The 25,000-nt window shown below is 35.8% G+C and overlaps 7 protein-coding genes across 7 annotated transcripts; 2 read left to right on the forward strand and 5 right to left on the reverse strand.

Moving 5' to 3' along the window:
• Positions 1-4: 4 nt before the first annotated feature.
• On the reverse strand, positions 5-516 carry LOC134836529 (uncharacterized; the record flags this gene model as incomplete). The annotated part of the gene is made up of 2 exons (XM_063851710.1): positions 321-516; positions 5-267 (listed from the first exon to the last, which is right to left on the reverse strand). Coding segments are annotated over exons 1-2 (367 nt in total), but the record flags the coding sequence as incomplete, so codon positions are not given.
• A 250-nt stretch (positions 517-766) lies between these two features.
• LOC134836528 (leucine--tRNA ligase, mitochondrial) lies at positions 767-3,557 on the forward strand. Its single transcript, XM_063851708.1, has 2 exons — positions 767-892; positions 952-3,557. The coding sequence occupies exons 1-2, from the start codon at positions 767-769 to the stop codon at positions 3,457-3,459; spliced, it is 2,634 nt and encodes an 877-aa protein (XP_063707778.1). The 3' UTR covers positions 3,460-3,557.
• Positions 3,558-4,812: 1,255 nt separating this feature from the next.
• LOC134836531 (U1 small nuclear ribonucleoprotein 70 kDa-like) lies at positions 4,813-7,157 on the reverse strand. Its single transcript, XM_063851712.1, has 4 exons — positions 7,002-7,157; positions 5,872-5,966; positions 5,551-5,807; positions 4,813-5,488 (listed from the first exon to the last, which is right to left on the reverse strand). Exons 2-4 carry the CDS (start codon positions 5,964-5,966, stop codon positions 5,295-5,297), a joined length of 546 nt encoding a protein of 181 aa, XP_063707782.1. The 5' UTR covers positions 7,002-7,157; the 3' UTR covers positions 4,813-5,294.
• Positions 7,158-7,200: 43 nt separating this feature from the next.
• Positions 7,201-8,207, forward strand: LOC134836527 (proteasome maturation protein). Its single transcript, XM_063851707.1, has 3 exons — positions 7,201-7,327; positions 7,396-7,527; positions 7,903-8,207. Exons 1-3 carry the CDS (start codon positions 7,325-7,327, stop codon positions 8,161-8,163), a joined length of 396 nt encoding a protein of 131 aa, XP_063707777.1. The 5' UTR covers positions 7,201-7,324; the 3' UTR covers positions 8,164-8,207.
• Positions 8,191-8,957, reverse strand: LOC134836526 (2-oxo-4-hydroxy-4-carboxy-5-ureidoimidazoline decarboxylase-like). The gene is made up of 2 exons (XM_063851706.1): positions 8,802-8,957; positions 8,191-8,743 (listed from the first exon to the last, which is right to left on the reverse strand). Coding segments are annotated over exons 1-2 (528 nt in total). The 5' UTR covers positions 8,804-8,957; the 3' UTR covers positions 8,191-8,217.
• Positions 8,958-9,724: 767 nt separating this feature from the next.
• LOC134836530 (anoctamin-4-like) lies at positions 9,725-13,277 on the reverse strand. The gene is made up of 4 exons (XM_063851711.1): positions 13,128-13,277; positions 12,697-13,052; positions 12,142-12,376; positions 9,725-11,720 (listed from the first exon to the last, which is right to left on the reverse strand). Exons 1-4 carry the CDS (start codon positions 13,149-13,151, stop codon positions 9,759-9,761), a joined length of 2,577 nt encoding a protein of 858 aa, XP_063707781.1. The 5' UTR covers positions 13,152-13,277; the 3' UTR covers positions 9,725-9,758.
• Positions 13,278-14,575: 1,298 nt separating this feature from the next.
• LOC134836532 (dynein heavy chain, cytoplasmic-like) lies at positions 14,576-24,650 on the reverse strand (the record flags this gene model as incomplete). Its single annotated transcript, XM_063851713.1, has 10 exons — positions 14,576-16,566; positions 17,169-18,626; positions 18,684-19,035; positions 19,098-19,215; positions 19,485-19,683; positions 20,317-20,557; positions 21,333-23,972; positions 24,030-24,115; positions 24,178-24,487; positions 24,624-24,650. Coding segments are annotated over 10 exons (7,389 nt in total), but the record flags the coding sequence as incomplete, so codon positions are not given.
• Positions 24,651-25,000: the final 350 nt, after the last annotated feature.

Genomic DNA, 25,000 nt, shown 5'->3' on the forward strand with positions numbered 1-25,000 from the left:
TTTTCCGCGACATATCCTTTGACACGCGAATTTTTTGGTTCTTTTTCATCTTCGGATCCGGAATTTTCTTCATCTGAGGTTTCTTCTTCCTTTTTGATGTCCAGATCGTCTTCCTCGAAGAACCCGTTGACAACTTTGATGATTCGTTTTCGATGCTCGCGATTATTGGGCACTCCGAGAGCTTTGTTCGTGTCGAAAGCGAGACCCATATCGTCCAAATTCTTCGAAAGTGACTTGCCTTTTTGCCATTCTTGCTTGATGAGAGGTCTGAAAAAGAGGTTTTTTAGTTGTTGGAAGGGAAAAACATGATGGAATCTTACTCTTTGATGGTGCCTTTATTTTGAATGCTCTTTTGAACGCGTTTCCGATTCCTTTGGTAGTTGTATTTTCTGGCCAGTCGTGTGCGGCGCAGTGTTTTCACCATTTTTAGACGGAAATTCGATGGAAACTCTTGGAAAACTTAATTAATTTATGGAAAATGATTTTCTTATGAATTTGTTGTTTGTTTACTTTTACCGCATGTGACGTTTAGGTTAGGTAAATACGGTGACCGCGGATTTAAATTAATTCAAGGAGCCATTTTTAATGTTTTTTCAATGAATTTTCATTAAAAAATTAACTTTTCTTTAAAAATTTAAAGAAAATTTTCCAATTTTTAAATTTGATTTTATAATCTTTTAAAATTTGGTTTTGAAATACAAAAAAAAAATTAAGTAATCTGGCTACCGAACAAAAAATTGAAGAAATCAAAACAAACCATCGGAAAATGTTGCTTTTCCGCAATTTAAATCACAATTTTCACAGGAATCTTGCATTAACAAAACTTGAAACGACGAAAAATGTGAAATTCATTCGTTGTTTGTGCAGTTCTGTCGGTTGTCATCACTTGCAAGTACGAATTTCTCATAAATTTCAACCAAAAAGTTAACTCTCGACTTTTATTTTTTTTAGGAGAAAGAAATTACTTCAGCAACAAAGCATGAAATCGAGCGTTTCTGGTCGTCAAAAGTCTCCAAAGGTGCATTTGATGAAAATTCATCAAAACCGAAAGCTTACATCTTGTCAATGTTCCCATATCCATCGGGAGCCCTTCACATGGGTCACGTTCGAGTTTACACAATCAGCGATGCCATGGCTCGTTTCTACAAAATGAATGGCCGCAACGTGATCCACCCCATGGGTTGGGATGCTTTTGGCTTACCAGCCGAGAATGCTGCAATTCAACGGAAAATTCCCGCTGATACTTGGACCAAGCAAAATATCGATCACATGCGACAACAACTGAAGGAACTTGGATGCGCCTTCGATTGGGACCGAGAATTCGCGACTTGCGATCCGGAATATTACAAATGGACGCAAAAATTGTTCTTGATGTTGCACCGCGAAGGATTGGCGTATCAGAAGGAAGCTCTCGTGAATTGGGATCCCGTTGACAAGACAGTGTTGGCGGATGAGCAAGTCGATGCGAATGGATGTTCATGGCGATCTGGCGCAAAAGTTGAAAAAAAGTTGTTGAAACAGTGGTTTGTGAAAACGACACAATTTGCGAATAATTTACTAAAAGGATTAGATGATCCGATCTTGGAAGACTGGCGAGACATCATAAAATTACAGCAACATTGGATCGGGGAGTGTGACGGCTACGGATTTGAATTCCCTGTTGAAGGATATGAGACGAAAATTAACGTTTGGACTCGAGATCCAACAAATTTGACGAATGTAAACTTCATCGCTCTCAATCCGGAGCATGTTTTAGTGAAAAGTCTCAAACTGGAAGAAGGATTGACCAAGTTACGAGCCAAAAATCCATTCACTGATGAAGAAATCCCTTTAATTGTTACAGAAAATGTTCCTTATCCCGATAAATGTGATACGTACTTAGGCGTTAATAGTCCGGAAGATCAAGAAATTTCAAAAAAATATGGAATTCAACCAATTTCAGACACAAAAAATAATTTAACAGCCGAAGAAATTCTCCAAAAAGCACAAAAAACTAAAATCGGTGGCCATTTAGTGAGTTCCAAACTGAAAGATTGGCTTATCTCACGTCAACGCTTCTGGGGAACTCCCATTCCTGTTGTTCATTGTTCCAATTGTGGTGCTGTGCCTGTTCCCGAAGAAGATTTGCCCGTAGAACTTCCAACGAAAGATAAATCCATGGTTGGTATTCCTTTAAGTCAAAACAAAAAATGGCTGGAGACGAAATGTCCCAATTGCCAATCGCCCGCTACACGAGAAACTGACACCATGGATACTTTTGTCGATAGTTCTTGGTATTTCCTGCGGTTTCTGGACCCAAAAAACACAAAAGAAATTTTCGACGAAAAAATTGCCAAGAAATTCATGCCAGTTGATCTGTATGTCGGCGGAAAGGAACATGCTGTGTTGCATATGTACTACGCGCGGTTCGTTAATCACTTCCTCCACTCAAAAGGACTCGTGCCACATCCAGAACCCTTCAAACGACTTCTCGTTCAAGGCATGGTGATGGGACAAAGTTATCGTGTCAAAGGAACGGGAAAATATTTACGCGAAGACGAAGTTGAAATAATCGACGCTAAAAAGGGAAAAGCCGTAGAAAAAGCTACGCAAGCTCCGGTCATCATGGAATGGGAAAAAATGTCAAAATCCAAATTTAACGGTGTCGATCCAGCTGAAATGATCAAAGAACTTGGATGTGATTCGCTTCGTCTCATCATGTTAGCTGATGTTTCGCCAACGTCACATCGGAATTGGTCGTCTGCCACTTTTAATGGGGTTCTTTTCTGGCAAAATCGTATCTGGATGACAATTAACGAATTTGTTCGCTTACGCAAGGAACACGGACATAAACCAGTCGCTGACATGAAAGAATTAGAAGAACACGACGCTCGATTGCTGGACTCTGTGAACTTCCATGTCGCTAACGTAACTTTCACGTACCGTTATACGCATCAACTTAGCGTTGGAATATCAAGAATGCAGTCATTTACGAACGCAATTAGAAAAACCACGGAAACTGCCATCATCCATAGTCCCCATTACGAGAGATCTCTCGCAGCATTACTTACGATGATTGCCCCAATGGCTCCACATTTTACTTCGGAATTGTGGTCGCGATTTATTTCCGCGCCACATATGAAATTTCCACAAAATTGGTCGAAATCTGTGTTGGAACAAACGTGGCCCGAAGTTGATGCGGATCATGAATTGACTTGTGCTGTGAAAATTAATTGCATTGAAGCGGTTACTTATAAATTTCCAAGAACTGAATTAGATCAGCTGAAACACGAGGAAGTGTTGAAAAGGGCGATGAAAGAAAATGCTGTGTTAGAATTGATTTCGAATATTAATATTCAGTCGACACGTTTGGATCTTTATCCAGGATGTCATGCCGTTCTTCACATTTTCTTGGATCAACCGATAAAAGCACCGAAAAAGGAGAAGAAAGGCAAGAAAAAAGTCGCTCAAAGTAATTAAGTTTTAAAAAATTGAGTTTTAGGATAAAAAAAATTATTTAAAAAAAATAAATTTTAAAAATTAATAAAAATTGCGCTATCAATATTAAAAGATTTTTTTCAGCTTTTTGTCCTTTGATCTACCTACTTATATGAAAAAACGAAAATCCAATGGGAAAGAAAAAAATTAAAATTAATAAATATTTTTGAAAAATTTTCAATTAAAATTTTTTTTCATAAAAATTGTTCTTTAAATTTTTTTTTGTAAAAATTATTTTTTTAATTTAAAATTTTTATTTGACATTAATTTTCCTCTCAAAAATTTTTTTTTCAAAAAAAATTAAATTAACTCTTTAATTTTTTTCACAGATTTTATGAAGTTTTATTTTAATTTTAACATTTCAAGCTCTGAAAATCATTTTTAAAGAGAAATCCTCAATAAATCTGAAAAACATTCAAAAATTATTTAAATTGAGTCTCTTTTAATGAAACAGTATTTCAAAACCAAAATATTTTTTTTATTTTGCCTTCTATTAAAAAAAACAGGACCGAAAATGCGAATTAAATTTGAAAAGATACTAATTTTTTAACATTTTATATTTTAATCCATAAGGCTGCTCCAAACGAAAAAAAGTATATAAAAATCCGATGCCCCAAAATTCGAAAATCCAATGGGGCAAAATAAAAAAAAAATTAAAAATTTCATCAAACCGTTTTTTGGTTGTTTCCATAATTTTTCATAAAAATTTTCAAGAAAATTTTTTGAAATTTTAAAATTAATTTAAATTAAAATTTTTGTCTTAAAAATCGTATTTATTTCAACATAAAATTTTCTTTTAAAAAATTATTATATAAAATTATATAAAAATTATTAAATATTTGTTTTCAAAAAAATTTTGACAGTTATTTTTTTAAAATTCATTTTTTTCAATTTTAATTTAAAAAAATTTTAAATCAATTTTTACTACACAAATATCAATGTAAAAAAATCAAAACAATAAAAATATTCATTAAAAATCAAAAATTAATAAAAAAATTGGCATTTTGTATGAAAAAAAGTATTTCAAAATTTTTCAGTTTTTTTTTGCCCCCTCCTCCCCATTTTTATTTCAAAAATTTTGGACAAATCTATTGAGTTTCATTTGGAGCGGCCTAAAGATTAATAAAATTCACTAAAAAGAAGAAAATGATGAGATGCAATATTCATGACTCTCTTAAAACCGCAGCGTGAGTCCATCAGTAAGTGTTAGTTGATTTATTACTCCAATTAGTCTGCACCTCTTTTTTTTGCATTATAAAAAAAATCTCATCAATTGAGAAGATGATTCAATACAGAGAAACAGGAATTTGACTCACCAACTGACTAAACAAGACCTTGAAAAACGCCTTAATTTGCCATTTTTGAAACACTATCTTCTTTATTCCATTTATTTTGCTTACATGTGGGTTTTATTACAATTTTTATTCTTTTATAGTGGTTCGTTATTTAGTATAGTAGTTATACATCTATCGACATAAACTCATATAATATTTGTCTAAATGCAAAATCTTTGTAAATTTTCATCATTTTTTGATTACTTTCGATATTGTTTTGCTATCGTCACGTGACGACGTAGCATTTTTCTCTGGAGGGTTATTTAAGAAATGTGGAAAAAAATAATACTCGGGGAAATGTTTAACTTAAATCTTAGGGGGGTAGTTAAATTTCTTTCAGGTTTAAAAAAATTATATAAAATTAATATTTCTAGGAAGTCCAAAACGCTTGGATTTTTTTTTTTTGCATATCTCAAGTTAAACTTTTGTTGGTTATTTTTGTCTTTTGCACACGACACTCAGTTGAGAGACTCAAAGTCCCATTTAGTCGCTGTCGGAGTATTTGCGACGACGATCGCGGTCACGTTCGCGTTCTCGTGATCGACTGTCTCTGTCCTTGTCTTCGAATTCGAGTACGCGACGAACGACTTCGTTGATGGCATCCTTGGCACGTTTGATGTTGTGCGATGCACCACTGATGGTTACGTTGTTATAACCGCTGTCGTTGGGGCTTTTATCTAAAAAAAATTAGAATTTTATTAAAAAATGTTTTAAAAAATCACTTGAAAATAGGACTTACCAATTTGAACGGATACCCGGCAAGAATATTGAATGTCACGAATTTTAGTGCCGCCACGACCAATGACGTATTTTACTTTATCTGACTCGATTTCCATGTTTTCCGTGATATCGGTGCTACGTTCACGACGTTCCGGGCGACGATCACCGAAGCGACCACCTCCACGACGATCCCGATCGCCATATCCGCCGCCGCCACGTCGGCCACCTCCGCCGAAATCACGATCGCGACTCCTGTCTCTGCCACGATCTCTGAATCTTGGTGAAAGGGAAAAACATTTCAATAAATTTCTTGATTTTTTAAAGTTTTCTAGAGACTCACCGATCACGACGATCCGGAGAACGACGCCTGTCACGTCTGTCAGGCGAGCGACGTCTATCGCGTCGATCGTAGCCGTTTCTTTCACGATCAGACATCTATAAATAATGAAGAGATTCACGTTAAAAATGTTTTACAGCATAAAAAAATTAATTCTTTTGTAGTCTACAGTGCGTGGATGGATGGCCATCGACATGAATGATGTTACATTTTGTCGAATAGATACACAGAAACCAACTTTGCTGGTCAAGGTAACATCATTTATGTCGCATGTGTTTATTATTTTGGTGTTTCTATAGTAATTTTTCGTCATTTCGTATAAAAAATCAATTAATTTTAATGGATTCTAGTCCTGACCATATATAAGATTTACAATAAATACCAAATAGATGTGTTTTTTATATAATTTTTTTCGATATAAATTTGAATTTTTTATATCAAACTCAATCAACTACTTACTTTTCACGGAGGTTTAGGCATTTTTAGGCAAAACGAAAGTAGTTAGAAGCGAGAGCGCAAGTTATTTCTGACTTTTCGTACTTTACCACAATTACAACAACCACAACAACAATGAACTACAATACTTTTTCTATGAATTTTATGAAACCACCACAAGTACAAGTATACGACCAACCACAGGAAAACTGAGCTCGGAGGTCCAATTTTGCAGACTAATGACTGAATCTTTTGACTTTTGGAACGCAAACTGATTGAAAAATGTGCTTGAACGGGACTTTAAATATTTTTTTGCCTGTTTGTGCCTGGGTGGGTGACAGATACTAAAAATGCCTTTTGCCATATTGCTCGCTAGATTACCGATAGACTTTAGCCACACGCGCTACCACTACACAAATCCGTCTCTGCCTGTGTGTCCATTATCAAATCACAAAATCCTTTTACAAAATCGTGTCGTTAATTTGATACTGAACCACGAACGAACGCATTTCAACAATTTCAGCTGTTTTTTAGAATTTTAACCTGAATACTACTACAATTACGCCTAATTAAGTGTCCGGGCACAGCAGCCATTTTGATTTTTGACATATTTTTTTTTTTTGCACAAAGCTGCTTGCTACCACAACTCGCTTATTTTACGGAGGAGGAAGTTATTTGTTACGATTTATTTCATGTACCTTCGATCCGCTGCGCTTAAGGGGGCTCGTCAAAGTTGGAGATGAATGAAGTTTAGGTTGCGATGAATCTGAAAAATTGCAAGAAAATGATGCTTTCTCAATGTGTTTTGAGAATTTTTTACGGAGCACTTTAAAAGCACGTCCGATACCAATGAATGTCTCAACGAAACTGACGAATTTTCGGCTGGGGCACTGTCATCCCAGCTCAAAAAAGTGCGAGAAACGTCAAAAATATTCAAGTCATTGCAAATCAACAAATTTCGGAGGGTTTTTAATCAATTTTCTAAAGTATTTACGCGAATTTAACATTAAAAAACATCAAAATGGTAAGGAATTAAAGTCATTTTGTACGAAAATTATAAAATTAAAAGCTTGACTCGTTTGGTTTTTGCAGCAACACTCAATGAAAGTCCCACAAGAGATGCCCGAAACCTTCAACAAGCCAGTTGGGCATTCGATGCCTTACGAGAAGAATTGCCGGAGTCAATTGGTTCCCGAACATCCCGTACAAAGAAGTGTCGAAAACGTAAGTTTTTCCATTTTGGAGGAAAATTACCGAATTTTAGGGTCCGAAATCCCAAAAATTTTCATAAATTTCAAAAAATCATGAGAAAAATATAAATTTTTGGTGAAAAAATTTGGGAGATTCTTAAAATTTTTATTATTTTTCTTGAAATGGTTTAAAAATTACCAAAAAAAATATTTTTTGAAAAAATTTTGAAAAAAAATCTTAAGAAAAATATTAATTTTTGGTGAAAAGATAAGAGAATTACTTAAATTTTTATAATTTTTGTCCAAAATATGTCCGACAATCTTCAAAAAATTATTTTTTTAATTAGAAAACTTGACAATTTCTCTTTAAAAAATAAATTAATTAAAATTTTCAAACATTTTCTTGTAGTTTGAAATGCACCGACACAAATTGAACATGCAAATGTTGCGCGAACGCGAAGGAATTGCCGCACCTTTGAAGATTACGATGGAGTTGAAAGCAGTCGCAAAGACGGGACATCTTCCCTTTTTGCCATCCAGCAACGTGCATCGTGACGTCTTGATGGGCAACGATGAAGTGATCCAATTTAGCGATTTCTTGAACACTTATGAATTTTCAGAATTTACACGTCAACCTCACGCTGTCGTCGAAAAGCAACTTGGGATCTAAGAACTATTTAATTGATTAAACTTGAAATTTTTTTTGCAACAAAATGTCAGCTCTTTATTCTTTTACAATTTGCAGCACACGCAATCGCGAAATTTTCTTCACCTCATTGATGCCGACTTCGACTTCCTCTTCGACCGAATTGTTCAAACGGACTTTCATTGCAGCGAGAATCGCCTCCAGTTTATTTGTTTCGCGCACACAAATAACAAACGGAAATCCGAATTTTGCTTTGTACTCGTCATTCAGTTCGGAGAGTTCGTGTTTTTGCGCTTTCGTGAGCGAATTGAGACCAGCTTGTTGTTGCTCTAATTGAGACTCGTAACTCATGTTGCCACTTTCGGCGAGTTTTCCAGCCAAATCGGGATGATGTCGCAACACGTTCAGCTTGTCCGTGACATTCAATTGGCTCAAGTAAACGTCGAAGCCACGAATTAAGCTCTCGAGAGAGTGAAACGGAGAAAGTGCAGACACAAAAACTGCCGCTACAGAACACAGCTCAACGACGTTGATAAAAATTTCGTGAAATTCCGAAGGCGTTAGAGCATTCACTTCGGCGAGAGTGTATTTTGGCATGTCAGACCTGCGAAATTTTGAGAGAAATTTTATGTTTATGTTTAAAAATGTTGTTCAAATCTTACATTTTGGCACCTTTGCTTTGCGGAGTCCGAACATCAACTGAGCTGTTGTTATTCTCAATTTGCTTTATATCAATGAATAACAATATAATTGAGGGAGCGATAATGATAGTCTTGTTATCAGTAAAAGTTTTCGGATTTGGAAAAAAGTTATCTGGTACATTTTTAATAGAAAAAACAATTCAAAGACGACGGAGAGTAAAATATTGATATGAGCGCATTTTTTGCCATACAAATTTTTCCAGAATGATAAATTTTTACATATTTTTTTAAATTTCATAATTTTTGAAACAATCATTTTTTGCGCCTGAAAAAAAATTAAGTAAAATATAAAAAAAAAATTTGAAAAAAAATTTTTTTTTAATTTTTTTAATATTTAAAAAAAAAGTTGAAATTTTTTTCATAAAAAAAATAAATGATTTTGATTTTTTTTTTTTTTCAAATTTTAAAGATTTTTATTTTTAGAAGAATTTTTTAATTTTTTAAGAATCCTAAGATTTTTTTTTTTCAAAAATTTTGGGTAAAAATTAGTGAATTTTATTTGGAAAAAAAATTAATTTAGAATAAAATTTTTTAATTTTTTTTCGTCAATTAAGAGACAAATTAAGTCGTTGTCATTATCATTTAACTATGAAATTGTTTGTCTTGTTGCAAATATGTAACATTTTTTGTATGAAATTAATTCTAAATCACTAATAATTTGTCTAAATTGTCCAAAATGATTAGAAATACAAATTTTTAGTTAATCTCCTAATTTTATTTAAAAAAGATAACATATTTGCAACAAGACAAACAATTTCATAGTTCAATGATAATAACAACGACTTAATTTGTTTTATTTACGAAAAAATAAAATAAATTTTAAACTAGAAAAAATCGAAATCGACAAAAAAAATCTATTTCAAAACTTTATTGGAGTTTAAACGGACAGACATTGAAAAAATCAACTAAAAATTTCTTTTAAACTTTTGTATTTTCAATAAAACTCAAATTCCCATTCCCATTTTCCGTCACCACAGACTTTTTCTTTCGCGCTCGCAGCTCATCTATGCATTTCGTCAATTTCTTTCCCACCTTTCCGAACTTTCCTTCATTGATAATTTCGCTTATCAGTGCCTCCTCATGCCGAATTCGCTCTTTAAGTCGTGCTGGCATATCGGGAATCGCGTAATCGACAAAAATTTGAATAAAACCGACGATATTTTGAAAGACGACAATAAACGCAAGTCTTCCTACGAGAACGTACCAATAAGCTACGGTGGGTTTGTACTGATCTTCTTCGTCATCTGGCGAGAATCTAAAGGCTGGATAGTGGCAGAACTCGGTGTTGTTATAAATCGACGTAAGTGGCGATGATCCATTCTCAAAATCCTTCGTCGCAAATTGAGAAAGTGTAAAATTCAAGTAACTATTGCTATCTGTGTGGTTGGTCTTTTTGAGGACTGTGTAGACAATTTTAGGGATAAAATTCGACGAAAAGGCGATTATTAAGGAATTCATGAGAACACTCAAGCGACAAATAATTTGCATGATATTGTACCAAACGCCGATATTGCGAGCACGACGAGTAATTGGTTTGCGGTAGTATTTCAGGAACTTTTTGGCATCCCAGCGAAGTTCGAAGATGTTATTGAGTAACGCGAAGAGAGGAGCTAATGGAAATGCCACGACAAATAACGTCACAAATCCAAATTGCATGATAATTTCCAAATATTCGTTAAATAACGTCATGTAAGTGAACGACGTGAGTTTGTTGTCCTTGAACCACTGATCCTGCGACCGTTCTTTCTTGGTTTTCATCATCCATGCTTTGATATTGCCCAAAATTTTGAAGACTAGACCCCAAAATGGCTCCCAGAGAATTTCTTGTAATGTGTAGATGATTTGTTTTCCAACCATGATGATCACAAGTTGTATAAATAGCTCTAACATGCATCCCGTAGGTCCGCATTCCTCTTGTCGCAACCCAAAAATCCGTATGTACTTTCCCGGATAGCCAACCATCTTTCCCTTGATCAGTGCCAAGTAGAAAATCGACGAGTAATAGTTGAAAAATTGAAACAAATAAATTTTCAGGCCCAAACTTTCGTCGTATTCGGTTTGTGTGCGATGCAATTCACGCTCCGTGAGGAAAACTGCGGCATAATAATAAAAATAATTCAATATCTTAATGGCAATCAAGTTGATGACGGCACCCGTCGCTGGCAAGACCGTTATTTTGTACGTAATGGACTCTTTATGGCCGTAAATTGACTCGGCGGCATTAAGGGACATGCGATAAATGATGATCCCGAAAGTGATTATCAGCACGAGACAAATAAAAAATATCGATGCTGAATAACTCAACACAAATCGTAGAGGACGTGGTGGGCTCTTCGTGCACGAGGTTTTTTCAATACCGCCATTTTTTGACAGGAACTCTAAATATTCGGGTCGTTTCGGTTCAACGCGTTTCGTGTAGTCTGACAAGCCCCAATTGTGCACCAAATAGGAAGAATATCGTTTCCACAGCTCCAGCAAGAGGGTCGTCCACAAACACATGGCAATCGCAAAAAATATCGTAAAATCGTTATCGAACAAATTGCTGATTCTGGCATAAGTACACGTGTCGCGAAGTCTCCAAAAGTCACACGTTCGATCGCATTGCGGACAAATCAGGATATCATTGCTGGGATCACAAATTTCCTCGCTGACACGACTTTTGTACATCATGGACCATCCGTAAGCGAGACAAATGATGCCAGCAATCGAAGCAGGGATCAACATGTGAGTGTAAAAGCCCAACCAAGCAAAGTAGAGGGCAACTTGTGCTCCGAAATATTCCTTTATTTTGTCAAGTGGTTGGAATCCATTCCATTTCCACAAGGAAGCCCATTCATTCCATAGTTGGCCGCGTAATGTTGATTCATCGTCATGTGAACCCTGAAAAAAAAATAATTTTTTAATTTTTTTTTTAGTTGTCTTTAAAAAAAAATGTATAAAAAAATCCAATAAAATTCAAAAAGTTGAAAAATTGCCACTTTTAACCTTTTTTTTTGAACAAAGATCAAAATTAGTATTTCAAAACAGATTTATTTATATAATTTTCGTTTAATTTTTAAATTTTGTGAAAAAAAAAATTAATCCATGTCTAAATTGTTACTTTGAGTTCAAAAAAATTGAAATTAAAAATGTTTAAAAAAATTCTTAATTTTTTTTTTAATTTTTAAATAATTTTTTTTACAATTTTTCAAATTTTGAATTTTTCCTGCATTGGATTTTTGACTTTTTAAATGGGACAAGGGATAAAAACTTCAAAAAGATTTCAAAGCGACCAAATTTTTCAACTTAAATTTTTACTCACATCATGCAACGAAAATCTGTCGACAAAAACGCCGTCATGGATTAATTTTTGGATGCCCACACAACAAATATCTGGCTTTCCTTTCTCGCAATGCTCATCCATTGGCGAGTTTGTGGGCGTAGTGTCGCCACTTACTTCATCCAACCTCACATCAAAACGAGTTTTTAGCAGAATATTTTCCACCACAACTGTCCGAAAGCCCGGCTTGAAGAAATCTGGTTCATCATCGTTGAATCTAAAACAAATAATTACACATGTTAGAGTTATTTACAAGTGATTTATATTGATTTTGTAATTCGAAACGAATTAACTTGATCAACTTGATTGAATTTGTCATGACACGAAGGATTTAAATAATTGAAGTCTCGCTATCGGGGTCAAAAAGGTAAATGTAAGCAGTTTTAACTTATCCTTTTTCTTACGTCTTCTTAAGTCGTTACGTCATGACTTAACAATATTTGAAGTTCTTATAAGAAAAATCAAGTTTTGAGTCAAAAAATTGCTTACATGACAAAAAAAATATTTTTTTAAATTTTTTTTCGGTTCAATACTCACAAATAGCTCATTTCCTTCGAGTAATAATAGTGAATTTTATAGTCCGTTCTGACATTGTCAAAGTATTTGTACTGCTTCTGAGATTCCGTTTCCTCGAGTTTCTTCAACGAGCGATGTGTAGCCGGCAATTTCCATCGCAACAATTCCGCATACTTCCTCAGCACATTTTGGTTCGTGTAAATTTTGACAAAAGTAAATTCCCGTTTCGCGTCTATTTCGAATTCAAGTCCCTCTAGCTTCAAATTGTAGAGGAAGCAGCTCCGAATTATTTCATGTTTCTCCTCCAACTGTTGCTCGTCGTTCTTGTACACGAGAATGTAGTCGATTGGATGTCCGGCCATGTCTGAGGTAGTTTGCTGTGAAAGAATAACGCGAGATTGAATCAATTGAAAAAAAATTAACAAAAAAAAATTCAAGGTCATTTGACTCACATTTATTTGGATTCTTTCTTCCATCGTCTGGTTAATTTTTTGATTATCACAGTTAAAATGGTCCACTAAGTGCTTTCATGAGTAGTTAAGTATCTATAATTTTTCCATGGCAGGCGAATTATTTATTAGCAATGAGATGCTAAAAAGAGATGAGATGGCACCCGAAAAATACCAATACAAGTCAGGCACGGACGAGTATTTGATGTCGACTGAATCAACATCTGTGAAAATGTTCATTTATGTCTACTACGCTTTTTTGTTTTGAACATTTGCATGAATGAACGACGAACGGAGAGACAACAAATACAACGAGGAAGTTGAATGGAAACACAGTGGTCGAGTTTGAGTAATTTTCTGTACAACTTGCTGTGGTATTTCCCCTGTAATGTAGCGATTTTTACGTCATTTTACATTTAAAACTTGTTTTGCGCTACAAAGTTCATTCATATTTAATGTAAATTGAGTAATTTCCCGGTCGTGTGCAAGCCGGCTTGAATTGTTTATTTCAAGGAGGCAACAGCAATAAAGTATATTTACGTGAATTAAATATGAGCGAAACTTGGCACTGGAATTAAATTTCTTGTTAGATTGTGTTTTTATCTGATGAGAAGTAATTCTAATAAGACTGTTTTATTTTCAAAATTAAACATTTTTTTTTTAAATAGAAACTTTAAACTTTAATTAATTAATTTTTAAAAAATTTAAATTTTAATAATATTTTTTTTAATAATTAAATAAACTTGGGGACAAAATAATTTTAAAAAAAGTTGTAAAAATTATTTTTTCAATTCACAAAAATCTTGATTTTAAAATAAAACTAACAAAATTTAAGTAAAAAATGAAATCAAGAAAATATAAAAAAATCACAAAAAATTAAAAATCATTATTTTTTTTATTTAAGATTTTTAAAACAATTTTTAAAATATAATTTTAAGTATTTTTTTATTTATTAAGTCGATTTGCAAAAAAAATATCAAATCAGAAAATGTCTGTGCAAATAAAAATTTATACAAAAAAAAAATAAAATTTAAAAAAAAATTTATTTAAAAATAATTTTTAAAAAATTTTATTGAAAATTTATAAAAAATGTGAAGAACGGTAGTTTTGGATTACATTTGTAGTTTTGTTTTTTCGCATCATTGGTTTTCGACTTTGGATCGGCCTTCCTCGTTTTTTTATATGTAATTTATTTTATTGAATTTTATTACTTGAATTAAATATGAGCCAATAAAATGAAAGCAAAATTAAACTTGTTGAAGATAAAAAATAATTAAAAAATACATTTTTGAGCCTTCGTCGAGTTCTTAATTGTAATATAAAAATTTGTCTTGAATAAAGCATGAATTGAATATTTATTTATTTAATATTTGAATAATTTATAGTACGATTGAGTACGATTAGTATAAGCAAGGCAATATTTTATGTGATTATTTTATATTTTTTTTAAGTTGGATTAAATTTTTTTTTTAACCTCCACGCTTTTAATTTAATGCAGTGGAAGTGAGTACAGCAACGCCTCTCTCATAGAAGCTATGTGGATCTTGTCCTGGAGCAACTGCCAAATCCACTGTGAACAACAATTCCGCTCTGGTCGAGTTCAAATAAACCGGCAAAGTCAATTTCGATGAGCGATGATCCGCTCCGACACGCACCCACTTCAACAAAGTAGTCGGTAAATCCGTCATAATTGTCGACGTCAACAGAAGTTGATTATTTTTGCATTGAGCTCCTTGCAATTTTAATCCAACGACACCGAAACTGCTGTCCTTTTGATTGTTATCGGCACTGCCTTCGGTAATTGTGACATCAAGTGACAACTCTTCCAATGGCCAACTGTTTGCCTGTGCGACGCATTGACGCGTTGCCGTGATATAAGCTTCGGGATTGAGTAAGCCGCCCAACCAGACGGGGAATCCTTGAAGTTCCTTGGCTCCCGATTGCGATACAAGAGCTGAGACCTTTTGCAGTTGCTGGATACGTTGACTAAAGTCAGTTATCCATTGGATGACGGTACAACCGGGCGGAACTGTGTAACGACGCCAACCAGCAGGCAAAATGCCACGAACGAGTTCGCTTAACATGGTGCGATGGTAGTTCGTTTGCTTTTTCTCTGCTTGACAAATCAACACGACATCTTGCAAGTCTTGAACCACAGTGGAAAGCAATTTCGCACCTGATGAGACTTCACGTTCGAAATAACGGTAAAGTGGATCTTTGATATTTTCCACGGTGCGACGCAACGTTTGAAGTTGTTTCGGGAGCAATTCAAGCCAGGTGATTGCCGAGTTGTGCAACGTTTTCATCCACGATGGACGACCGTCTTCTTGCTTCGTTTGCGATTCCAAGTTGTCATCGGCACTGTAAGCCAATTCATCGTCGTCCTCCAACTGTTGCATCTTCAATAATTTGCTGACCAAGTCCGTTCCACGTGTTGTAAGCAAAACACGTTCGGCGTTATTCGGCAATCCAAGCCACGACGGCGTTTGACGATCTGCCAATGTTTCAATCCATTTCAAGAATTCATCACGTCGCGTTCCATCGGGCATCGTAATGTGTCGTTGTCCATTCGGACCACCAGCGACACCATCAACGTTCGCCACAAGAGCGAAATCTGCTTCGAAACTCTTTGCGGTAAAAAGTTTGCTCAAGAACGAACAAAGAAGACGTTGATCGAAGTCGTTATCAATTTTACCGCCGTAAATGCTTTGAGATAACAACGTAACGAGAGCATCCCATGGCACCTTTTCCGGTGGCAAATTAGTTCTTCCCATTGCGGTTGCATCAATCCACGTGTCAAGCGTGTCACAAGCGACACGTAAATCGGACTCATTAAACTCGTATTTCTTCGCCCATCCAAGTGGCACGTAACGCAAACGTTCTTGCACGATGGCATGGAACCAAGCGAGCAAGAAGTACAAACGAGCACGTTCACTCGGTTGTTTCATCATCCGGTTTGGTGGCACAGTCGAGAAAGTGCGCAACAAATTGGCACGAATACCTGGTGGCGGTTCATAAACGAAGATGCGACCAGCTCGAAGCAAGTTGACGGGAACTTTTTGATTGATTTCCATCGTCAAGAACAAACGGAATTGTGGATGCGGTGAAAGCGAGTGAAGTTTCTTCTCTAATTGAACCAACCATTGAGGAGCCAAGTGAACGTTCTTCAACAAGACCCATTTTCCGGATTTGCAAGCAGCGTTGATCGCACGTTCAGCTTGATTGAAACCTTCAGCAGAACCGATGGCGATGCTGGAAATTTGTTTATTCAGTTCAGCAGCCAAGTCATCAACACGGCCAGAAGCGTCAAATCCAGGAACGGAACACAATAAAGCGGGAGTGTTGCAATTTAGTTGTTTTTCGACGACAGATGCGAAATTTAATTCCTTCTCAGCTAACGGCATGAATTCTTCTCCGAGGACAGAGTCGACAAAGACATGAGCTGAAAATAAAAATAAAAAAAATTAGTGAACAAAATATTTCAAATGAGACATTTCTTAAATTTATTTCAATTTTTTTCTTAAAAAAAATAATAAAAGACGTCAGTTTGAATGTGAAAATTTTCAAAAAAATAAATTTTAACCTTGGATGGATTTTTGCAATGCGATTGAATTTCATAAATAAAATTTCATTAGTTTTTTATCAATAGATTTTTTTTTTGTTAATAACAATGTTTGAACGTTAAATGCAGATTTTTTAAAATTAAAAAAAAATTGTATTCAGAAGTAAAAAAAACATTTGAATAGATTTAAGCTTTAAACGTGAATTAATTAATTTAATTTTTTTTCTTTTCAATTTCAGTGGTTTTAAGCAAATTTTGTATCATTTAATGCAAACTGGCATTTCAGGAGTTTTTCAATCAAACAATACCAAAAAATGTCGTAAAATTTATTTTTTACAATTTTTTCCCCAAAGTTTTTTCGACAACATCGGATCACAAAAATTAAAAAAAAAATTAATCGGCTTCCTGATTGAATTTTCGACTTTTAAAATGGAATAAGCAACAAAAAGCAAAAAAAATTGAAAAAACTAAAAAAAACTCACCTGCAGCAACAACTCGATCCGGTCGGAATGCTTGAATAAGCAAAAGTTGATGCATTGCAGCAGCGATTGGAGATAACGCTTTCGATTCATCCCACAATTGCGGAACATTTTGTTCGGGAGTCGCTTGTTGCAACCACGCCAAGACATCCGGCATGGACTTTACTTTGTCAATAAGTTTCTTGAAGATTTGCAATTTTGTCGAAAGTCGAGTGACACTTTCTTGTTGTTCGCCTGTCAAGCCTTCAATATGACCGATATGGGGTACGAGACCTTCTCGACTACGCAAGAAGAAGTTGAATTCTTGTTCCAAATTGCCATCTTGGGATCCTTTCAAGTGGATGCGACACAATAAAATTGCGAGTGTCAAGCGATCATTGTGGTACATTCCACGAGCAACACGTTCATAAACGACGGAGAAAAGTTCCTGCGTGATAATTTGCAAACGAATGGCATGATCTGACTTTCCATCGAGCTTTATGTTGTTGTACAAGACCGAACTGAAGATATCGAGGAACATCTTCAACGAATATTGGTACAAGAAATGAACTTGATTCAACGTGTCCATGGTGAAGTAGATGTTACTGCAAGCTTGCGACAACGGCAAATATTGCTGTGACACAGTTTCAATCTCAGCAATAACCTTGTCCGTTTCTTCGACCTTTTGTCCGATATCAGCAGCTTCCTTTTTCAAAGTTTCCAATGTCGCAATAACGGAATCGTCATCCAAGATTTTACCCTTGGCATCGTTGAGAGCCTGCAACAAACTCTTTTCGAGTTGTCTGAGTCGCAAATGGAACTCGCCTTGCAATTTCAACAAATCCGATCGTTTTTCATCGATATCAGGTCTTTCCGCTTTGAGTACTTGATTCAAACATTGCGACTGCAACGAGCTACGAGTAACGGTAAAGTTGACAAAAGTCACACGTGAGCAAATATCTGGCGGGAATTCGACTGTCGGATCACGTGTCGACAAAAAGATGACGAAACTCGGTGACAAATCGATATCTTGATCGCCCAACGTGATGAGGACACGACCTCCCGTGCGTCTCAACTCCCGATTCAAGACAGGATTCAAAATTGGATCGTAATTTTCGACGTCTTGCACGAGCAGTGGATTACCAAAACGCAATGCTGATTCCAAATTCTTGCGGAATGAGTCGTCCAAGAAGCTGGTTTTGGTAATTTTGCGTGATGCGAACTCGCGCATGATGAATTCCGTTGCTTGACCCGATGGATCGATGATAAGTGGATAACGGTTGAAGCGTTTCAGCATGATAGCGTTCTCCGTGCACAAATCGTCAGTTGGTAAGGCATTCGCTTGCCAACGAAGACGTTCATCGGGATTGGAAAGATATTCGGTGCGGGCAATATCTGGTCGATAATTGATATTGGCGGCATGCAAATGTTGACTCCACGTATTGAACAAACTGCTACGGTAATGTTGATCAAAGTAACCACCTAAAAATAAAATTTTTAATTTTTTTCTAGTATTTCAAAACCAAATTCAGGACTTACCGTAAGCAATGAATGCCGCAGACAACAAAACATCACCAACGATTGTTGCCATTTGACTCTTGAACGTTTCACTTGTGGCTTCCCAACGTTCTCGCTCGATGTTCAAACTCTTCAACAAAGCAATTGAACGATCAACCTTCGCCTGGACATTCTCCAAGTCCGTTTTGATAGCCTGCGCTTGCGAAATAAGTTGCGCATACTCTTCCTTGTACTGCGCAATGCTATGTTCGAGTTGCGTAATCAAATCCTTAACGTCTTGACCGTTCTTGACGTTCGTTTGGGCTTGATCTTCTAAGGAACGAAGCTCGTCACGCAATGGTTCGACACGTTTTAGCACGTCTGCGTACTCGATCTGTTGAAAAAATCCAAAATTTAATAAATTTTCAGAAAAATATTGAAGAAAAAAATACTCACTTGAGCAATTGCCCATTTAACCATGGGACCACATGCGATACTGGCACGATTGACTTTCTCAAAGTTGTAATCTGGGTTGCTCAAATACTTGCTACGCATCTTTTCGCGCACCTCATCGCTGTTTTAGGAAAGAATTTTAAAAAATAATGTTAGAAATTGCTTAAAAATGGGGAAAATTGGGTCAGAGGGTTAGCCACAAACAAAAATTAATGGATAAAGCGTTAAATTTTTTGGCATTTTTGGTGCTTTGATAAAAGTTTCGTCTGTAAAAGCCATCAAAGCACCAATTTTTTGTAAAAAAGTGAATTTTTTGTGTACTTATCCTTTAAAGGTGCTTGAAACATAAAAAATGTGTAAATAATATGTACAAAGATTAGTCATGCTTACGTTATAGCCTCAGTATCGAAATTAGTAACAATAGAATGAATGAAATTTTCTCGCATGATAACGGCACGAATAGCTTTCCAATCTGTTGCATTTTCGCCGAGAAGCAGGCAAATGGATTCAAGTGCCAATTTAACGACAGCCGGTGGATTTGCCATTGATCTGACCTCAACCAAGTGTTGCTTCTTAATAGAGTTGACAGCTATTTAAGGAGTTTTTTTTATTTGATGGCAGAAAGAAACATTGAATAATGAAGAGAAAAAGAGATTTTTCGTCAGTTTTTGTTTTTTTTTCGTTTGCAAGAGAAGTTGAGGGCAGACACACACAAAAAAAAAGTTAACACAAAATTATTTTTTCAGAGTTAAAGATTAAGAATTAGAAGCGAGAGGGTTTAGTTACAAAATTTACACAAAAAAAAAATTAGCACAGGCAGCGATTATAGCAGCTTTTTTTCAGTAAGTAGCTTCGGTAACAAAACAAAAAATCAAAATAATTACGTTATTGAGTCAGTGTTAAACTTGATAATCGACAGAATAAAGCCCTCTTTGACGAGAACTTGACGAATGGATTTCCAGTCTGTCGGTTCAACACCATTCAACAGGAGACACACAGACTCAAGTGCTAATTTTACGGGTGCCGGAGGACTAGCCATGGACTTTACTTCAGTCAGATTTTGTTTTTTAATCGATTGCACAGCTATTTTCGGTTTAAATTTGTGGGAAGTCAAGGTAATAATATTATTTAACTCAATCAGGTGTCAAAAAAAATTATAAAAATCAACAAAAAACGTCACACGATGACACAAAAAATCTGGAAAAAATGGAAAAGATCTCACCTTGTTGGGCATCAATGACAGCAGGTTCGACTTTAGCTAAGTCAGCCATTACGCTCTTGCGTTTTTCTTCGATTTTGATGGTTTGTTGGGCGAGTTGTTGTTGAATTTCTTGCGATTGAACCTTTTTCTTTTCGGCTTCTTGTTGATCGCTGAACATTTGTTTCAATTTTGCGTTAGCAGCTTCGTTCTTAGCTTGGAGCTCTTGCGATTTGATTGCAAGGGATTTTTGCATTTCTTCAACCTGTAGAAAAAAATAATATTATTTTATTTGAACGATTTCTATTAAGTCAATGAAATTTATTTTTTTAATTTTGTTTTGCATTTTCGGCTTAATTTCGAGTTCTAAATTAGATTTTTTTTTTGCTTTAAAAAATAATATTTTTTTTGTTGATTTTTCAAAATTATAAAAATTTTCCTAATTTTTTAATTTTTGTCGAAATTTCGAATAAACATTTGAAAAATCCTAAAAATTTCTTTAGTAAACACTTTTTTTTTTTTTCAAAGTTTCATTTGGAGCGGCCTAAACATTGAACTAAAATTAAACAAAATAGAAATTATAAAAATAAACACATTTGGCATTTTTTCATCCAAATTTCGGCCATGAAAAAAAATCCAGAAAATTTTCAAAAAAATTCATAAAATCGTAAGAAAAAATTTTTTAACAGAATCAAATAAATTCTTCAAAAAATATTCAAAAATCATTGAAAAAATATTTTAAAAAAAATCTGAAATTTGTCCAGTTTACTAAAAAAAAAAGTTAAAAATTTCATCAAAAATTACCAAGGAAAAATATGAATATTTTTTAATTTTTAGAAGTTTTTGTATTCAAAAATTCAGGAAAATTGTTGAATTTTTTTTTTCAAAAAAAATTTTAAATAAATTGTATTTTATTTTTTTGTAGAACTTAGCAGATCAAAAGTTGTAAAAAAATGCTTAAATTATTTTTTCGACAAATTCAGAGGAAGAGAGGTGATAAAAAGTGAAATAATTAAATTAAGTTGTCTTAAAATACTTGCCTGTTCCAAAGTTTCCGCAATCTTATTCAAACCGACATTCAAATGGAGTTGTTGTTCCTCCAAATCACTACGTTTTTCACCATACAATTTGACGAAATGATGAATAAAGTCCAAATAATGACGTGGCGTAATGAACATTGTCCTGCCACCGCGCTTCGCCAAACGAGCATTTGCCTTGTGGAGCGTCTGATGCACATAAACGAACGCATTGAGAACGGCATCTCTGTGATTCGGGACTTGCGGGACAATATCGCATGTAGCTGGGAAGAAATCTGGCGCTTGCCACGATGGTTTTTCCAAATCAACACGCACCGTGAACTCTTTGCCAACTTGGAACAATGCGCCATCGGACCAATCTCCGAACCAATTGAGGACACAACGATTGAAAAGTGCAGGAGATGTTGCAGCACGATCTTTCAAGCCATCCGTCGAGGGATTCATGGTGAAAACAACATGCAAATTGCGCATAATTTGTTGTGTGAACCATTTGTACAGTTCGTCACTGGAATCTAACATCAAACCTTCACGTTGAGCACCTTCCTTGCATTGCGTCATCAGTGTCGTGTATTCGTCCCCTTCAAACAATCCCGGAACTTCACCGTTGGCTAAAAGAGTGTTCATTCTTTCAAGGAAACCGGAATCGAGGACATTTGACTCGTCCATGATGAACGCAATTTTTTCATCTTTGCATCCCGAACGACGTAAAACGCTTCGGAGATCTTCATCGAAATCTTCGCCCGTGTATTTGTTGTGAACTTTGATCTGGAACACCGACAATCCGTTCATCCAGGCAACGAAACGTGAAAGAGTGGTCTTTCCGGCGCCCGAAACTCCAATTAAGAGTAAATGTCCTTGGGGTTGTCGGAAAATTCGGTCGATACGAAGAACGTGATCCAAAACTTCATCAAAGAGTACGAGCGGGACATCGAGTTCTTCTTCATAGAAGACCTTCAAACGTGCCTTGACATAATCTCGCAACTCGCTACGATTAACAGGCATGTAATCCTTCGACAACCAGTTACTGTACAAAATTGGGCGTTCCAGGGCCTTTTCTCTGTCGATTCCGGGGAAATGTTTCATCGCCACAATATCAATATTTTCATTCGTCCAACGTCTTTCCGATTCTTCGACCAAACGATCTTGGAACAAACGAAGTGCTTCGTGAGCCCACAATCGAACCAATCCCTCAACCGGTAAATTATCCAAGGGACGAATTGCTTCGCAAATGCCACGAGTCCATCGAGTCATTTCACGAGGCGAATAAACGTAATGCGGTTGCATGTCTTGCGTGAATTTTTCCTGTGATGCCAGATAAAATTCGACCATTGCGTTTGTAAGAGGCTCTGCATAACCACGTAAATTCGGCATGAGACGCAACATTGCACGACAGAAAGTGCCGTAAATTTGCTTCAATGAAGTTTCGCCAGGATAATCGACGTAAATGATCGGAACGTGTCTCAAGAATCGATGACTCAACGGCTTTCTACCAGGATCTGTGGGAGGATTACAAGCCCCAACGAATTGAATTCGTTCCAACGAAACCCACGAATGATCAGCTGCTTTGTAGAAACCTTTGTGTTCAACGAGTTGTCGCAAGAATGAAATGACACGTTGCGTGCCATACGAATCCATATCCGGCAAATTGATTTCGTCGCAGAACAATACGAGCCATTTTCCGAGTTGAACTGGTGCGAGAACGACTCCGTTTGGCGTCTTTCGGTATTCGCAGTAATGATCGAAGGTCTTCAGCAAAAGTTCGGGTGTTGTAGCTGATGAGAAATTCAAGCCGACCACTTCCATGTCTGGCAAGGCGCGCAATGCCGAGAACAAAGTCATCGTTTTACCGGAACCAGGAGGACCGCACAACACGAGAGGCTTGTGTTCAGCTAGCCAAGTGTACAAGAGCGATTCGTGACGAACTGTGTCCAAAGTTGGTACAACAATATCAGGAGCGGCAACTTTATGTGTTTCCACCTCGATAACGGGAACTTTGTTCGACCATGGGACCCAATCGCCACTAATGGCAACTTCGTAGTCGATAATTGGGGCGCCAGATTGACTCGGTAACGGGATGGTGGTGACACTACGAATGAAATCGCCCAGGTCACAACGTCCCTTGAGCTTGCAGTCACCAGCGAAGGACCACAAAACGCAATAAACTAACGAACGTTGCATGTATTGTTCCAATTGTTCGGGCGGAATTGGGAAATCCGAGTGTTGTTGGTTGTATGCCAAAACGTTTCGAATGCTCTGATTGATCATCGAGAATAAAGAACCGAGAGCACGTAGACGTGTGAAATCCATGATGTGTTCTTGTTCCATGGCGAATTCGAGTGTTTTGACGACTAAACCATCAGCACCAAAGTACGGTTGTAAAAGTGACGCAATTTCTCGTTGAGTTTGAAGCGCTGGAGAAATTTCTTCTTCCTTTCCACCTTCTTGATTCGCTTTAGCAGCAGTGATAATGAAACTATTATCCTCGTCGGCATCTTCCAACGGAATATTTCTCAAACGAGACATGTAATTTTCGAATACCATTTCAGTTGACAAGACATCTTCGGAGAACCAAACCATGCCGCAACGAGAAACTGTCGCAAGAGTGGCGAATTTCAAGTCTTGGACTTCGAACATGATACGAACCTACAAAATTTTGATGAAAATTAACATAAAATCGTAGTTTTTAGTGAAATATCTTACATTCGGAGGCAATGAGAGACGTTCACCGTTTGGCAAAGTGAGTAATTTGTTGTCATCGAGTACGGAGTTCAAATTTTCAACCCATTCTAAAAAGAAAAAAAATTAATTTTTATAAATTGCAGGTCAAAATATTAATTTTAAACCTTACCTGGATCGACATCACCATCAAAGATGATCCATTGACGCTTAACAAGCTCACCACGAACATTATCAATGATTTTACGCAAGATGTGAGTGAACAAACCATCAGTCCATTCACGAGTATTTGGATCCAAGACACCATAAAGAGCTTCCTTGGAAATGGCTTTTGGATCAATGACGTGAGCAACGCCTTCAACGCCCTCATAACGTTCGAGAGCTTTCAACAAAACCTTCCATGCTGCAGATTTTCCGCTTCCTGATGGACCAACCATCATCAAACCGTGGTTCAAGTTGGAAATTTGGAACAATTGAAGGACCTTTTGAAAGAAATAAGATTAGTTTTTGTCAAAAAAAGGAGAAAATTTTACAAGGAAGCACACATGAACGAACAACAATGAGTTCTACTTCATCTACGAAACGCCAATTAAACGAAATTTATTAATTTCGACTTACTTTGTCTACCCATGAGTCCCCATATCCCTAATTTTTTAATGTTTTTGTGTGGGTGTTAGTAAGCATTTGTTGAAGAAAAGTTAAAAAGAGTTATAGAAAAGTTAGAGATTTCGATGGATTTTATGTTAAGGCGATACAATAGTCGAAAATATTTTGGATTTTATTTTTTTCTAATTTTTTAAGAAACTTTTAGGAGGGTTATTGAGTACAGAATATCTAAAAAGTAAGAATTTTTTAAATTTTTAAGACAATTTTGACTCATTTAGGACAAATAGTTTGTAATTTTCGTTAAAATTTATTCAAAAGTCAATTGTTTTTTAATCGAAAAGTGATACATTTTAAAATTAGAACTAATTTTCAAAATTGATGACCAAACC

This window comes from Culicoides brevitarsis, unplaced genomic scaffold (genome assembly GCF_036172545.1).
Source record: "Culicoides brevitarsis isolate CSIRO-B50_1 unplaced genomic scaffold, AGI_CSIRO_Cbre_v1 contig_54, whole genome shotgun sequence".
Taxonomy (NCBI): Eukaryota; Metazoa; Arthropoda; class Insecta; order Diptera; family Ceratopogonidae; genus Culicoides; species Culicoides brevitarsis.